This window comes from Leptonychotes weddellii, chromosome 2 (assembly GCF_054177405.1).
Source record: "Leptonychotes weddellii isolate Sample4059 chromosome 2, ASM5417740v2, whole genome shotgun sequence".
In the NCBI taxonomy this organism is placed as follows: Eukaryota; Metazoa; Chordata; class Mammalia; order Carnivora; family Phocidae; genus Leptonychotes; species Leptonychotes weddellii.
Genome location: NC_138370.1, coordinates 88,819,621 through 88,835,653, shown reverse-complemented (window position 1 = coordinate 88,835,653; position 16,033 = coordinate 88,819,621). Strand labels below are relative to the sequence as shown.

The 16,033-nt window shown below is 39.8% G+C and overlaps 1 protein-coding gene and 1 long non-coding RNA gene across 5 annotated transcripts in view; both read right to left on the bottom strand.

Annotated features, from left to right (window-relative positions):
* The window catches only part of LOC145720273 (uncharacterized), a 332,443-nt gene that overhangs the window by 52,467 nt on the left and 263,943 nt on the right, over positions 1–16,033 (bottom strand). The gene's annotated exons all lie outside the window — the stretch shown is intronic.
* The window catches only part of PDE5A (phosphodiesterase 5A), a 145,363-nt gene continuing 140,164 nt past the window's right edge, over positions 10,835–16,033 (bottom strand). Inside the window, exons 21-22 of one of the 4 annotated variants that reach the window (XR_014143157.1) lie at positions 11,666–15,375; positions 10,835–11,583 (exon numbers count right to left, since the gene is read on the bottom strand). Coding sequence is in view for 2 of the 4 variants with exons in the window: in XM_081812940.1 (XP_081669066.1) it covers positions 15,238–15,375 (138 nt within the window). In the remaining 2 variants the exon portion in view is untranslated. Of the gene's footprint in view, positions 15,376–16,033 lie in introns of all 4 variants that reach the window. The other 3 variants (XR_014143156.1, XM_081812940.1, XM_006740607.3) reach the window with 3 other exon arrangements.

Genomic DNA, 16,033 nt, shown 5'->3' with positions numbered 1-16,033 from the left:
CACACTGTGGCGGCTATAAGAGCAGCCCTATCTTCTGATACTCCGTCCTTAATTATTCCTGCCAGGATGGTGACTTCTTTCCTTGTCCATTGGCCTCTTGGGAAATAAGCGTTCCTAACTCACAGAGACCAGAGCTGGGGTAGGAAGTGGTGGTAACAGGGCAACTTTTACTTTTACTATTTCTCAGACCCCTGTATTCTCCGTGTTGAAGATAAAGCACCATATAGCGGTTATTTCTAAATATAAGTTATATACCGGAGGCTGATGCCCCACTCTTGCAGTGTAGGCACATACTCACCCCTTAGGCAAAATTCCTAAGTTAGATTTGATGACCAAATGCCCATAGTAAAATCAGCTCACACACACAGCTCTGTTCCTTCCTAGGTCTGGGCCATGACAGAACACCCTGGGCCATCTACAAATGCTCTCCTCCTATCCCGTTCCATATTGTGTGCTCTGCCTGGCAAGTAGCAGCCTGAGTTAGTGCTGCCTAGGAACCCTGCCCTGGTATGGAGGAATGGATTCTGACACGGAATTGTCCTGGCAAATAGCTTGTAAAGCGAAGGATGTAATTGTAGTCGGTAAATACAAAGGGAAGTGTTAGTTAATACCTCACTATCCTATCATAGTTAAAATCCCCAGTGGGAAATAATAAATTGTATATTCCAAAAAAAAGTATATATTCCAAGAAGAAAGGAGTCCGTTTCTGAAAGAGGTCTGTTGGGCCAACTTGAAAATGGGAATACAAGCTTCAAAGAAAACTGTTCTTCTGACTTAGATAGCCTAATGAATGATTAACTGGCTGAAATATCATTGATGGTTATGACTGTGTTGTATATCAAGCTTGTTTAGGGCAAATAAAAGAGCACTTAGAGGATTATGCTGAAATAAGCAGATTGCAGCAAATGCTGTTTGTCCTCCTTTGCAATCAAATATTCACCTCAGCCTTTTTTTTTTTCTCATGTAAGAGAACCCCCCAAAAATTGATGATGGCTTTCGGTTTAATTGACGTGTGTGGGGGGTAACGTGGAGGAAAGAGGTCTGGAAGTTCTGAGAGGAGTAGATAGAATAAGTAGGGATCACCCATGAGAAAACCCCCCCGGCTCTGATCTCCATCCCCTCGCTTGGTGGTGGGAGAAGTGCGCAGTGCTTCTCCCTCGGGGCCGCATGATTCGGATGCATGTTGGCAGGCCAACAAAGATGGCACAGGCAATGTCCACACTGTGATCCCCGTTGACCTGGGGGCAACAGCTCACGCAGGAAGGCCTGCAGTGACCTTTGCTCAGAGGCAGGCGGTGAGCCCATTGGGCCCCTTCCGCCGTGACAGCATCGACAGGAACTTGGCAGCCAGACCAGAGTGCATATTCTGGCTCTATCAACTGCCAGCTATGTGACTTTGAGTAAGGAACCCAACTTTCTCTGCTTTGTTTTCGTGTCTGAAAAATGGGGATAAAATTATCTACTTAATGAGCTCATTATAAGGATAAAATGAGTTAGTATATGGAAAAGGCCTGGTGCATAGTTACTGCTTCAATAAATGTTCACCTACTTCCCTCCACTCTGCTAGAAGGCCTTGCTATAATGCAGAGAACTGTCCTCTGGTCATGCTACAGAAAGGTCCTCTTTAGGCATGAAATCACCTTCCAGTGGTGCCCAGGACACAGGCTTTAAGGCTCTTGTGGGCCGACTAAGGTGCAGGGCTCAGGGCAGGAGGATGTTTCACTGAACCTGTGGCAGGACAGTCGTCAGGCTCTCTTCGCCGGCTGGGGTAGAGCTCTCTCCTTGAAGAGTTGGAATAGCCCCATTCCCATCTGGAGTGTACCCCAGGGTTTGAAGAGGCTCCAAACTAGAGCAGCAAGGAAGGTCTAAGGCTGAGCGGGGGACCAGCCTCACCCTGGATTTGGGTAAGCACCGCTAACCTCACCTCCTCTTCTAAATCTCCTTTGAAATGCTTACTGTCTGTGATAAACTTGGAACAGACTACTTTTCCTCAGGGATGCTTTTTTGCGTGTCTTCCCCAGAGCCTCTTTCGAAGCTGGACTGGTCCCTTGGTTCTGATAATGAACAGTGATCATCCAACCTCTGGTGTGGCAACCTGCAGGAATCTTTGCCCTCCCATATTGCTCTTGGATGTTGATTCAACCTGTCAGGACATGGATGATAAATCAGAACAATAACCTTCGCCCTTACTCCCAGACCTAGAAACAATTTGGTGAATAACCAGTAAGCAGTATTTATAACATATAAAATGTCAGCTCTCCCTTTGCCCCTCTCGGCCTAGGGCATGCCACATCCAATTCGTCTTTGTTCCAGCTGTGAGAGGACTTATTGTCATCATTCCGGCCTGCTGCAATTAAGTGCTCTCCAAGCATATGATCTATGCAGAGGAGGAAGAGGACTGATAATGGATCGGATCTTTCAAGATCCTGCTTAAGCAACTGTAGATAATATGGAAGGAGAGGAAATTCTGGAAACCATCATTTTATTTATTTACCCCACAGCTTATTTTTTTATTTTAATTCCAGTGTAGTTAACATACAGAATTATATTAGTTTCAGGTATACAATACAGTGATTCAACACTTCCATATATCACTCAGTGCTCATCAAGATAAGTGTGCCTTTGATTCCCCATCACTCATTTCACCTATCCCCCCCACCGACCTCCTTTCTAGGAAGCATCTGTTTGTTCTCTGTAGTTAAGAGTCTGTTTTTTAATTTCTCTCTCTCTTTTTTTACTTTGCTCATTTGTTTTGTTTCTTACATTGTACATATGAGTGAAATCATATGGTATTTGTCTTTCTCTGACTGGCTTATTTTGCTTAGTATTACAGTCTCTAGATCCATTTATGTTATTGCAAATGGCAAGATTTCATTCTTTTTATGGCTGAATAATATTCCATTGTATATATATATATATATATATATACCACATCAAAATAAAAAGCTTTTGCACACCAAAGGAAAAAACTAAAATACAACCTACTAAATAGGAGAAGATATTTGCAAATGACATATTCAATAAAGGGTTAGTAACCAAAATATTAAAGAACTTATACAACTCAACACCCAAAAAACCGAATAATCCAATTAAAAAATGAGCAGAAGACATGAAGACATTTCCCCAAAGAAGACATCCACATGGCCAACAGACATGAAAAGATGCTCAACATCACTCATCATCGGGGAAATGCAAATCAGAACCATATGAGATATCACCTCACACCTGTCAGAATGGCTCAAATCAAAAACTCAAGAAACAATTGTTGGGTGAGCATGTGGAGGAAAAGGAACTCTCGTTCACTGTTGGTGTGAATGGAAACTGGTGCAGCCACTGTGGAAGACAGTATGGGGGTTCCTCAAGAAGTTAAAAATAGAGCTATCCTACAATCCAGGAATTTGCACTACTGGGTATTTACCCAAAGAATAAAAAATTTGAAGGCATATATGCACCCCAATGTTTATTGCAGCATTATTTATAATAGTCAAACTATGAAAGCAGCCCAGGTGTCCATCATTAGATGATTGGAAACCATCATTATTATCTTACTTCTGTCCTGTTGAAATTCAATGTTTTACTTTTCTCTTTCCTATGTAGATGGAATGTGTTGTATTTCTGTTGAGATGAAAAAGCCAAATAATTAGAGAACAAAGTTCAAAGAGACTTCTAGGAGTCTCTCTAATAAAAGTGTTAATCACTGAATCATTACTTAAATGGCTTTTTGTGGCTGGGTCTTTAATCTCGAGATTGTAAGCAGTTAGAAGAAAAGAGCAATGTTTTAGATCAGTAGTTCTCAAACTTCAGCGTCCATCAGAATAACCTGGAGAGCTTATAAGAAACTAATCTTGCTCAGCCTGACCCTCAGCCAATCAGGCGCAGGACCTGAGCATCTGCATTTTTTTTTTTTTAAAGATTTTATTTATTTATTTGAGAGAGAGCACATGAGAGGGGTTAGGGTCAGAGGGAGAAGCAGACTCCCTGCCGAGCAGGGAGCCCGATGCGGGACTCGATCCAGGGACTCCAGGATCATGACCTGAGCCGAAGGCAGTCGCTTAACCAACTGAGCCACCCAGGCGCCCGCATCTGCATTTTCAACAGGTGTTACTGGTGCTGCTGGTCCAGGAACCACACTTTGAAAATTACTGATTTACATAATAAAAGCCCGACCAGTTGGAACTGTTAGAGAGCAGAACTATTTTGTAATGCAAAGTACGGCAGATGTGATGGGGGAGACTTGGGTTCCCGTGGCAATTCCAATTCCGCAGACTACCAGTGGTGAAGCAACTGAGTCTTTGAGACTCAGTTTCATCACCAGAAAGTCAGGAATGAAAATAATGCCTGTATCACAGAATTGTGGGCAAGATGAGATAAGGTCACGTGTGTGAAAGGGCTTGGTAAATGGCAAAGCACAATCTAAGTTTAACTCATTCTGGATGTGCTTTCAATAGTCAAGTTTTCTCTTCATAAGAATAAAAGCTTTTATTTTAACTTCTGGGATGGAAATCTTTCATCATTATCATCATCGTGATAATAGTGACAATAATCGTGGTCTTCTAGTCTCCTAGTGCACTTCCTGTGCTGGCTGGGCACTTAACACATTTTGTTTTTATCTTCCAAAAACCTCATAAAATCTATTTTCTTATATAAATTTTTGCTTACCTAAAAGGAATATAGACAGAATTAAAATTTGTTTTTGAAGATGGAGGAGGAGGCCATGAAGTAAGCAGTGCCTGCAGCCAAAAGCTCAAAAAGGCCAAGGAATGGCCTTTAGGAGGAATGCAGCTGTGCTGACCCATTTTAGACTTTTGATCTCCTGAACTGTAAGCTAGTAGGTTTGTGCTGTTTTAAATCCATACATTTGTGGTAATTTCTTACACCAGCAATAGGAAACTACTACAATGACTTTTCAAGGAAAATTTTAGAAAATGGAGCACAGAGTTGACATGTTTCATTGTCCAGTTAGTAATTGTGAAAATCAGTCACCACCACTAGTGTCCAGGTACCGTCTCCTTGTGTTCAGGTTCAGGAACCATCTGCTGGTGTTTTTCATTGTCAAATGTGCTCCTCCTCCCGAATTTCATAATCTCCACTGAGAGAAGACAAGAGCAACTCTGTTATACTCACAATGTTGTGGCTCTTTAGAACCTGTTTCTATGAAAATAGTATCTTGTTGCTTTTGCAGTTTCCTGATACCATTTATTTATATCGGTTATATTATTATTTCTGCCACAGTCACAACCATTGTACCGCCTATGAATCCTGGCTGTCAATGAACTGCCCATCATCAGGTGGCGATCAGCATAAACGCAAGTCTCAGAATAGGAAGAAGAAAAGTATGAATGATAACTTCTGGTCTTGTTAAATTTGCTTTTCAGAATTTGGTAATACAAAATAGGACAACATACCTTACAACTATGCTTTTCTTGAACTCTTTAGGCCATATTTACTGCATTCTTCCCTAAAATGGGATCTCATTCAATGTTGACTTCGCTCCTGCCTTCTATACAGCCTCTAGCAGGTGAGTAAGAAGAATGTTCTGCCTTGTACATTACGTCCCTTGAACAGCACAGTCCTTGACAGACCCGGGAAAGCAGATTTACCACATTGATTAGAAGCAGGAGAAGCCATTGATTGAAAAGGCCCATTGATATTGCAGAATGACAGTCTAGAAATACCTTACAGGAGATAGGCATAGCACTCCAAGAAAACCTTGTGATGCTCTGGTGTGGCGCTTTGTGGAGACGGTTAGGTAAATGAGGGGTTTGAAGCAAATATACAGGTTGGAGAACATGCTACGGTTAAATGGGTTTGCTAACATTCCCTGCCTCACCCGCACCCCTTCAGAAGGTTAGATCTTGAGACAGGCCACATATCCAGACACTTACCTAGGATTTCCGTCTTACATTGGATCGGGATTAGAAAGGTAAAGAAAAGAAACAAATCCCCAGCATTCACTGCTTTTTATTAGATTTACTTAAACCACTTAAGGTCTGTGGAGTGATGTGGCCGTCACCCTCCAATTGGGTATCTGATTGAGTTGATTTAGAGGTGGAACAAGAGGCTAAGAGTATGGTTTTAGGGGTGTTCCTTCATTTGGAAATATAAGAATGAGGTATTAATGATTTCTTCCAACAGCCTCTATCAAAGAGTTTTATTGTCTGAATTTCTTGGGGATCTGATCCTAGTCTTGTGGCTTCTGACTTCATGCATTGTGAATTGTTTCCTCATGTGTTTTGCAATTATGAATTAGGAATTTGTCTTTACTGGCATAATTTCTATAGAAATTTTATGGGTCTATTTGGGGTTATGTTTTTCCAAAGACATTTTACCTTTGCTTTTGCCAGGTGTCTTTACTGGCCTGAGACTTCTTTTGTGATTACAGTCTAACTTGGGTAGTCCTGGATGATACTCAAACATCAAATCTGTGTTAATGAGGATGAACCCAATGTTATTATTAGCCCAGATTAAGACAGGCATGCTTCCTTTGTTTTCCAGTATCCCAGTGGATTTCTTCTGTCCCCCCAAACCCCCCCTCCCCATCTTAATGTTCATTGAGGGCATAACTCTTCAAATGTTTCAGCCTTACTTGGAAAGCCATTACCCAAATACCCTGTTTCCTGCTTGGGTGGGTATTAAATGCCCTTCATGATATAGTTCTGCAAATATTCCTAGGTCTGACAGTATCAGTTCACAAGTTGACTGATTTGTTTTTTAATTAGCTTTATTTTGCCTCTGGGGAGTTCTCCTTCTTAAGAGTTCAAATATACATTTATTAAAGCCCATTTGCTTTATTTTATACATTTATAAATATTTATGTATTATATATAAGTTATATATAATATTTAAGTATTATATTAATACTTTATAAATAGTTTTAATCATCATTCATAATTAGTATTTGAATAAATAGTGGGAAGACTTTCAACTTCTCTAGTCTGCCTTTAGATTTTCACACATATTGTTTCTTCTGCCTAGAATGTTCTCCTTCCTTTTCACTTAGCTAAACCAGATATCCACCATTAAGGAAGCCAACTGTGAGCCCTCAGGTTGGAACTAAGTACTCTCCACTCCCCACCCTCAGTGCATAGATAGAACTGTCCCTTATATGTAGTCTCCACTGGGCTAGAAGCTCTGTGAGGCCATGCTTGTTTAGTTTACCCCAGCTGGATACGTAGTAGAGAATCGACTATTTGTGAATGAATGAGCATCTTCTGCTGATTTTGTTTGCTTATTAATTAATTAATTATTATTTTTATTTAAATTCAGTTTAGTTAACGTGTAGTGTATTATTAGTTTCAAGAGTAGAATTTAGGGGCGCCTGGGTGGCTCAGTTGGTTAAGCGACTGCCTTCAGCTCAGGTCATGATCCCAGGGTCCTGGGATCGAGTCCCACATCCGGCTCCCGGCTCAGCGGGGAGCCTGCTTCTCCCTCTGACCCTCTCCCCTCTCATGCTGTTTCTCTCCTGCTCACTCTCTAATAAATAAATAAATAAATAAATAATCTTTAAAAAAAAAAAAAGAGTAGAATTTAATGGCTCATCACTTGCATGTAACATCCAGTGCCCTCCTTAATGCCCGTCACCCAGTTACCCTATCCCTCCCCCACCCCCACTTCCCCTCCAGCAACCCTGTTTGTTCCCTATAGCTAAAAGTCTCTTATGGTTTGCCTCCCTGTTTTTATCTTATTTTATTTTTGCCCCCCTTCCCCTATGTTGATCTGTTTTGTTTCTTAAATTCCACATGAGTGAAATCATATGTCTTTGTCTTTCTCTGACTTATTTCACTTAGCATAATAGCCTCCACTTCCATCCACATCATTGAAAGTGACAAGATTTCATTCTTGCTGAGTAACATCCATCGTATTTATATACCACATCTTTATCCATTCATCTGTCAATGGACCATCTGGGCTCTTTCCATATTTTAGCTATTGTGGACATTGCTGCTATAAACATTGGGGTGTGTGTGCCCCTTCGGATCACTCTTTTTGTATCCTTTGGATAAATACCTAGAAGTGCAGTTGCTGGGTTGTAGGGTAGCTCTGTTTTTAACTTTTTGAGGAACCTCCATACTGTTTTCCAGAGTGGCTGCACCAGTTGGTGAGGATGCAGAGAAAGGGGCACCCTCTTAGACTGTTGGTTGGGAATGCAAACTGTTGCTTATTTATTCTTAAGTATAAATCTTCTCTGTAGGATCACTGGGCTCTAGCCTTTATGAACTTTCCTTGGTTTGTAGCAATATGGTAAAACTCCCACTCGGAGTAACACCACTAATGGTTATCAACTTATTAATGAAAGTCTGATAGCTAACGTATTTTTCACAATAGAAAACAAATGTTTTTTCCTAAAAATTGTTTTATTCAGCTTGTTTTTTCATCTTAAATTTCACCTCTTGTCCAACTGAGAATTCCTAAAAACTCTGTATTGATTTTTGTTTCCCTTCACTGGAATTACTTTCCCCTTTCTTTATAAAAAATTCAATTTTGTATCAGGTGGCAAAGCATGGAAATCTATTCTTTCACTCAGTATTTGTCGAGTACCTTCAAAGGACAAGAAAGATGCAGAGATGCTGGTAGCTTAGGAGGGCTGTGTGATTATAGCAGGTGTTCTTAGGGCCACAGGAGAATCAAGTATGTTTGAAGGCCTAGAGGATGGAGCTAGAATAGAAAAAAGAGAAACAGGGGTTTCAAGAAAGAGGGAATAAGACAGTCTCCCCTTCATCGCCCAAGAAATTTATAACTTATTCTAACAGACTGAGGGTTGAACACCCTTAGAAACTAGTCCTATTGGCTTGCGTGCACGCAGTGTGAGCAGCGCAGTTGTAGCTGAGGCAGTCGCTGACCAGGTTTTAGGTCTTTCCTCCTTGGGCTAGGCAGATCAGTGAGACCAGAGGACTCCTGAATTTCAGAGAGCTGGCCCGTAAAGGGTGAAGGTTGTTTCTTCCTGCGTATGTTAGACCGGTGTTAGATAAAGCCTAACAATACTCCTGTTGGGTAAGGGGAAACAGTGATAAGAAGTGAAATATGGTTTTACAAGTAATTAATATTGGGGATTTGAAGGTTGAAAGCTATTGTGACAGTCTACATTAATTGCTTCCCCCCTGCCATTTGGTCATACAAACTTGTCCCTTACATGGCAATTTAGAAAGAGGAAGCCCAAAAAGTGCCATTGGGATTGCTGTCAGATGATTGAGAAAGTCAACTTAGTTCTGTATATTTTACACATACACACACACACACACACTTAAAATGAGGCAAGCCAGAGAGAAAAATCATGCATGCCATTTAATTAGATTTCTTTTGGTTTCAAATAATTATTTTGATTCCATTCACAACTTTTGTGAACGTTTATTTTGAAAAAGTGGTTTGTGAACTGGAAACATAGTTCTTGTTTGTTTGCCAAGGCTGGATATAGCTTACAATCAGGGAATATTCTCTGTAAATTCAAAGAGTTTCTGTTAATTTAATGTCATGTGCCTTAAAAATAGAAAATCATATCCTGACATTTGCATAGATCAAACATAGGAATCCCTGTTTGCTGAGAAGGCAGCACAGCTAATAGCAAGAATGTGAATTCAAGAGAGTTGTCAAACGCTTCCTTTTTCTACAAAAAGGGGTGGTGTCTCCATGGATGGAATACTGAGTATCAGTCAGAGACTTCAGATGATCAGTTATTGTTTGGAGAACATCTCGATGAAATGATCACCGATCAAAGAACAATAAGCAAGAATTAATTCTCTATTGATTATTTCCATTTTGCTTTTCTTTAGTTAGTAAAAATTTTTTAAAAAGCAGTTTTATTCATTGTACCCAGTAAGGGATTACTACTTTAAATAATCGGGAACTCTGGCGCCCCCTACTGGACAGGAGATCTAAACTATTATTTTACATGAGCTTTCATTTCATTTTTGTCTTCAGTTTTATGAATTAGGCATAGCCTAGATATTCTGTCTCACGTGAAGAGGGCTTGTCTAGTGACAAAACTAAATGATGAATCAAAAATTCTGAATTTAATTATACCTCCACGCCTCTACATTAGCAGCTCTGAAGCACAGTGGTATCTGTGGTTCTGTGAAGGCCTGACATTAGCTATCATCAGATGAACTCCGGAATGTTAACAGTAAAAACCCAAACAAAACCAAACCTGCGGGCGCCTGGGTGGCTCAGTTGGTTAAGAGACTGCCTTCGGCTCAGGTCATGATCCTGGAGTCCCGGAATCGAGTCCCACATCGGGCTCCCTGCTCGGCAGGGAGTCTGCTTCTCCCTCTGACCCTCCTCCCTCTCATGCTCTCTGTCTCTCATTCTCTCTCTCGCAAATAAATACAATCTTAAAAAAAAAAAAAAACCAAACCTGCTGGGCCAGGGAAATTTTACCTCTAATGCTTCTAGATAGCCCAACTGATCCACTAAGAATGGATTTGAGACCTTTTACAATTAAAATTCAAAAAGGGAACTTAATGGAATAAATACCTGCTTTGAAACTAGGCACATCTGGGCTCGAATCCAGCTCATGCCTTTTGGCAAGTATGGAACTCCTCCACCTTAGCTCCTCCTGCAACAAGGGGCTGGTAATAATCACCCTCCATGGAGCTGTCAGGAACTTGAAGTGAAAAAGGTATGAAAATGTTGCCCTCAGACAGGTAGCAAAGGATGTTAATACAAAGAAGACTGTTGCTGAGAGGAGTCTTGGTTAAGGAAAGGATTTGATTAAATCACATTTTTTCAGCTAATATGACCACAGGTTAGCTTGCCTAAAGTCTCTCAAGCCATTAGGCTCATTCTCCCTGCCTAAAATCCCCCTAATAATCACACATAATAATCACACAATACTCATACCTACTTGTTCATTCTTCTTTTTATTTTTACAAAGCATAGCAAAATGAGTAAACAACCGACAGGTGAAGAGTTTGCACAACAGAAGACCACCCTGACCGTCTCTTGATTTTATGGGGATCATAGGTGGGGAGGTGTTCCTTTAAAGTGATTTCGTCATAGGAGAGTCATTGGAAATGTTTCTCATGGTGGGCGAGAAGACAAGAAATCAACATTCACAATTATTTAAAAGGACTTAAAAGCTAAACATAATATACATAGTAACTCCTTTATCCTAGTACAAAAATAGTGCCAGAAACTATATATTTGTTCAAATATATTGAAAAAGGTATAAGAATACAAATAGATATTAACAGTGGCTAGTGATGATTCATAAGGTATTCTTTTCTTAAACTGTAATAGAAATTTATATTTTCAACTATTTACACTGCTTTCAATGACATTTATTAAGACACGTTTACTCAGGCTTTTGAGAAACATATGCAAGGGTGAAGTGAGCTTTAATACTTTCTTCCTTGCTCCCTGTAGGGGAGCAGAAGGGGTCCAAAACTGTGTACAATTGAACAATCTAAAAGAACTCTGAGTAATCTCTACCTGGCTAGCATATGGAAAAAAAAAAAACTCTGTATAGTAGAATACATGACTCCTTACATAAGGTGTTCTTTAAGCTATCAACAGGGTAAATGATGCATACTTGTAAGAAGATAGGATATTCAGGGACGGATTCTGAGTAAGTTCCAGGTAAAGAAGGTCCTTAGGGGGAAAAAAAGAAGGTCCTTGGAAAACTGTATATAATACATATGTTATAGATAACAGTGCAAGTGATATAATGTACCCTATATTTTCAGGTTCAATTGGCAGGATCAGAAGCTGGTAAGTCTTTCATCTAGCCCTTTTTGCAGACGGTGGGCTCCTTGAGGTCACTGCTCTGTCTCCACGGTGGAGCACAGTGCCTGACGTTTCGCAGGGACTCAATAAACGGTTGACTGTCGCATGTCTGACACTGAGCAATTCAATTATACCACCTGATTTCAACTACAGTCATTCACAGGGGAGGACAGCAATTTCACCTTTTCCTCTTCTCATCTTAAAATCACTCATAAACAAAACAAAACAACAGCACAGCTTGTGATGGCCTATCAAGTGTTAGGAGTAAAATCTGATGAAAAACACAGAAAAATTGAAAATCAAATTGGAGTAGGTCTAACATTTGTGCTCTACGCTGAAAATAAAGGCACTTTACCTCTAGGCAAGAACAGATCTGTGACCAGTTTCCTCCCAGAACCCAAGATACCCAGTATATTTTCATACACTTCCTAATCTCAGTACTCCTATCTAAGGAAACTATTCTTCACGATTAAGAAATCAGTGGTGACAATATCACTCTCCAGAGTTTGTACCTTGAGGCAAGGTACTCAAAATCTCATACTCACTAGTGATCTGCATGAGAAACCAAATAAATGTATTGTGTTTTTTCAGTCTTTGAAACACAGGAAGTGACATGTGGGATTAGATACAGTGCTCTGTAGCCCGATATCCCACTTCTGACAGTGGTCTGCAGGGCCCACTGGGGCCGACGCAGTGGCTGCCTTCTGTGACATCCTCCGTGAAGACAGAGGCTTTGCCCAAACGTAACTCCTCTAGTAACACTTGTTCAGGCACACAGAGGTTAAGTGACCCCCACAAGTTCACACAGGACTGCCACTGGCGAGGGCCAATCCTGTGAAAAATATAAGGCCAGGCAATTTTACAGACATCTTTTAACAGCTTAGTAAAATAGTGGACACTTTTTGGGCTGAAAATGGAAATGAAATGGTATGTCATTCAGCTATAACAACTTTAATTTAGAAAAAGAACAACTTCTTACTAGTTATGGGGTAATATAAATATAGAGCAGGGGAGGAAGGACTATAAATATACTTTTTCCAACTTGGGAAGATACTGAAAAATAATATTCACATAAGAACAAAAGCTTCGATTTGTGCCCATGTACCAGATAATCTATGTATGGAATGATTTTCCTAAAAAGTAAAAATTATCTGAACCAACTAACTGGTCTTAAAGAAGTACTCTTCTTCTATAAGAACTAAAACTTGCAACAATAGAATAGGCATGGCGCTACCCAACTTCTTTTAATTGTTAAACTAGAAAAGTAAAATAGACCATTATCTAAAGGTAAACCAAACAATTTCTAATCTACATAGATCTTCTTGCTTGTTAAAATGACACACATACAAAACCTCCATATATCTCAGTGACATATTAGATGGGTCTACACAAACTACTAAAGTATATGACTACAGATTTTAGCGTAACTACTAAATCACAAGGTGTATGATAATAAGGTTACTAAAGACTGCTATTCTTGAAACAGTTTTTCTATACTAAGGAATTATGTATGCATGCATAGGCGTATACCAGTATATAGGTATGTTATTTTAGTGACAGCCTGTGTAATTACACACCAGTGCCACCAAGAGGCAACTTTATAGATCTCACCTATATGACATCAAATAAAAATCGAGTAACATCCTGAAGATACACGTATTACAACAAACAGCTGGTGACTTCCTAGACTAGACTTTACCACTATAAAGTGACGGCAATACAATTTGTTTTGCTTTTTTTTTTTTTTTTTACCTGAATGGTAAGAATAAAATCACATTATGTAAGATTCACACTCAGAATTTTAAAAATGTAATGAATATGTTGAATTTTAGGCAGCTGAGAGAAAAAACAGTATGAATGGGAAACAATATGTTTCGCGAAAGTTCTTTGAGGATGCTGCGCCATGTCCCCGAGAGATTTTCTACCCAATTTAATGACTGAAACGCAGACACTTTCTTTGGTGGTTAACAAATCAGACAAATACCTCTCTTCCTACTTTCCCTGAGTCCAAACATTTCCACATGTTTGGAACAGATTTTCCTTTCCTGAACCAGTTGCTCGATTCAGTATCTGCTTCTTCAATAATGAATAAATGTGTATTTAGGGTACACATGATCAGTGGGAATCCACTCAAATGGGCTAAAATCTAAGACAGTGTTAACATTTTCGAAATGCGCTAAAAGCTATGAGAAGTAAGTATCAACAACTCTCAGCTCAGGGTCAGCATTTGGTACACACCCCCCAACTTCTGTGATTCTGAGTTGACTAGTCCTATAAATTGAAATATGGCAGTTTCTCAGATGCAAACTCAATACTCTTAAGTTTTATTCAGGCCTAAGCTTTCTTACCTTCCTGCTCCCTCAACTTAATTTTTGACCCCAATATCAAGGATAGCCCTTTGCTGTTTATACAATTAAAAGTATTCTCTATACTTCCTCTGACAAAGAAAAATAACGATTCATTTTACCTTTTATCTGCAGTCATATCTCACCTCAGGTCAATGCTCCAATTACCACTTTTATTCTGTTTTCTGTCGAAACTTAAACTGTTCACTTATAAACTATGGTTTGTAAGAAAAACGAAAAGGAAGTTATTTTAAAAAGGAAGTTCAATATTCAAAACACTGACTCTCAGAAGAAGCCACCAACAGAATGTTTCTCTTCACTGACAGATAGATATGGCCATTCCATTTCTGGATCACACCCATCCCTCAGTAAAGTCCGTGACTATGAAGTCCGTGAAATCAGTGTCTTCTCCTAAGGTTTCCCCTGCTTTCCATCAGATAGGGTAGATTGCAGTGATTTTATGGGTAGTCTTTGGATAGACGTATGTACTGAAATGAAAGAGTTCTCCCCTTCGTGCTCACTAACAAAAACAGCAAATCAATTAAACGATACCTTTTCTTTACAGTACTGCCTTACAGTACTTGCCATTTGTTTCAGAGTTTTAACTTTTTTTGTTAAGGTAATACATTGTTGACAAATATTATCCTTTCCCCTTAAAATCCACTAGGCCAGCACTTTTCTCTATCCTATGAAGGTTTTAAATGTCACAGAATACATTCAGTTTGCTCCTAGACTATTTTTGAGAATGAAAAGATTCCAAACATTCTTTAAAAGATTGGTAATTCAGAAAACACAAAAACAATTATTTAAAACCCCCAAGCAAAAAACAAAAAACAAAAGCCCCAAAACTCCCCTGAAATAAAACAACAAAAAAACCACCTCAGAGCAAGAATTTAACTTGCACTCTGCAGTACACAAAATATCACAGAACTCTTGTCCATGTGCTAAGAGTGAGTGGGTGTCGTTGATAATCTCAGATCAGTGGCATAAAACAAATATACAGAAAATATGTAATAGTTCCCTAACAACATGTCATGCTGTGCTCTTAAAAGTTGTGCAAAAATAAAAATACAGCAGTGGCAAAGTATACACTAAATCTGTACAGTGTAGAGCAAAACTAGACATACTGCCAAACGTGCCATCTGTAAACCTGAACGCGACGTGAACGGGCTGCTCAGTTCCGCTTGGCCTGGCCGCTCTCTCCGTTAATCAGTGTTTTTTCCTGCTGTTCTGCGAGAGCCTGCCATTTTTGCCTGTTCTTTCTGCAGCCATCCAGCAAAGGGAAACAGTCCTCTGATACGTGGGTCAGAGCCTAAAGAAAGAAGAAGAAAGCAAACAACTAGAAGGCGTCCAGGAAATACGCCCTCTCGCCGGGCCCATCCCCAAGAGCCGCAATCTCACACTCACTTCACCAGCAGGCCCACTGTTGGGGTTTTCAAAAGCTCTGTGAACAAATATGCAGATCATTTATGATCAAATTCTCTTAATCGGTACAGACGAGGAGTATGTCCTGAGAGAGCACACACATACATTCCAAAGTAACCTTATGGAGTTATGATAGCGACAGATCTGTATGGAACCCACTTTGCAGGGAGACAATACATTTTGCTTTTTTTTTTTTTTTAAAGATTTTATTTATTTATTTGAGAGAGAGAGAGAGCACATGAGAGGGGGGAGGGTCAGAGGGAGAAGAAGGCACCCTGCCAAGCAGGGAGCCTGACGCGGGACTCGATCCAGGGACTCCAGGATCATGACCTGAGCCAAAGGCAGTCGCTTAACCAACTGAGCCACCCAGGCGCCCAATACATTTTGCTTTTTGGTAGTACAGACGGCTCTCCTGAAGTGTGACTGTATCAGGAACTGCTTAGTTTTTGTGTTTTTCTATAAAATAGTTTTATACAATGTACTTAAATAGACTTGTATCTAAGATCATAACAAATATTAATTTATAATTCTGCATGGTATTATTA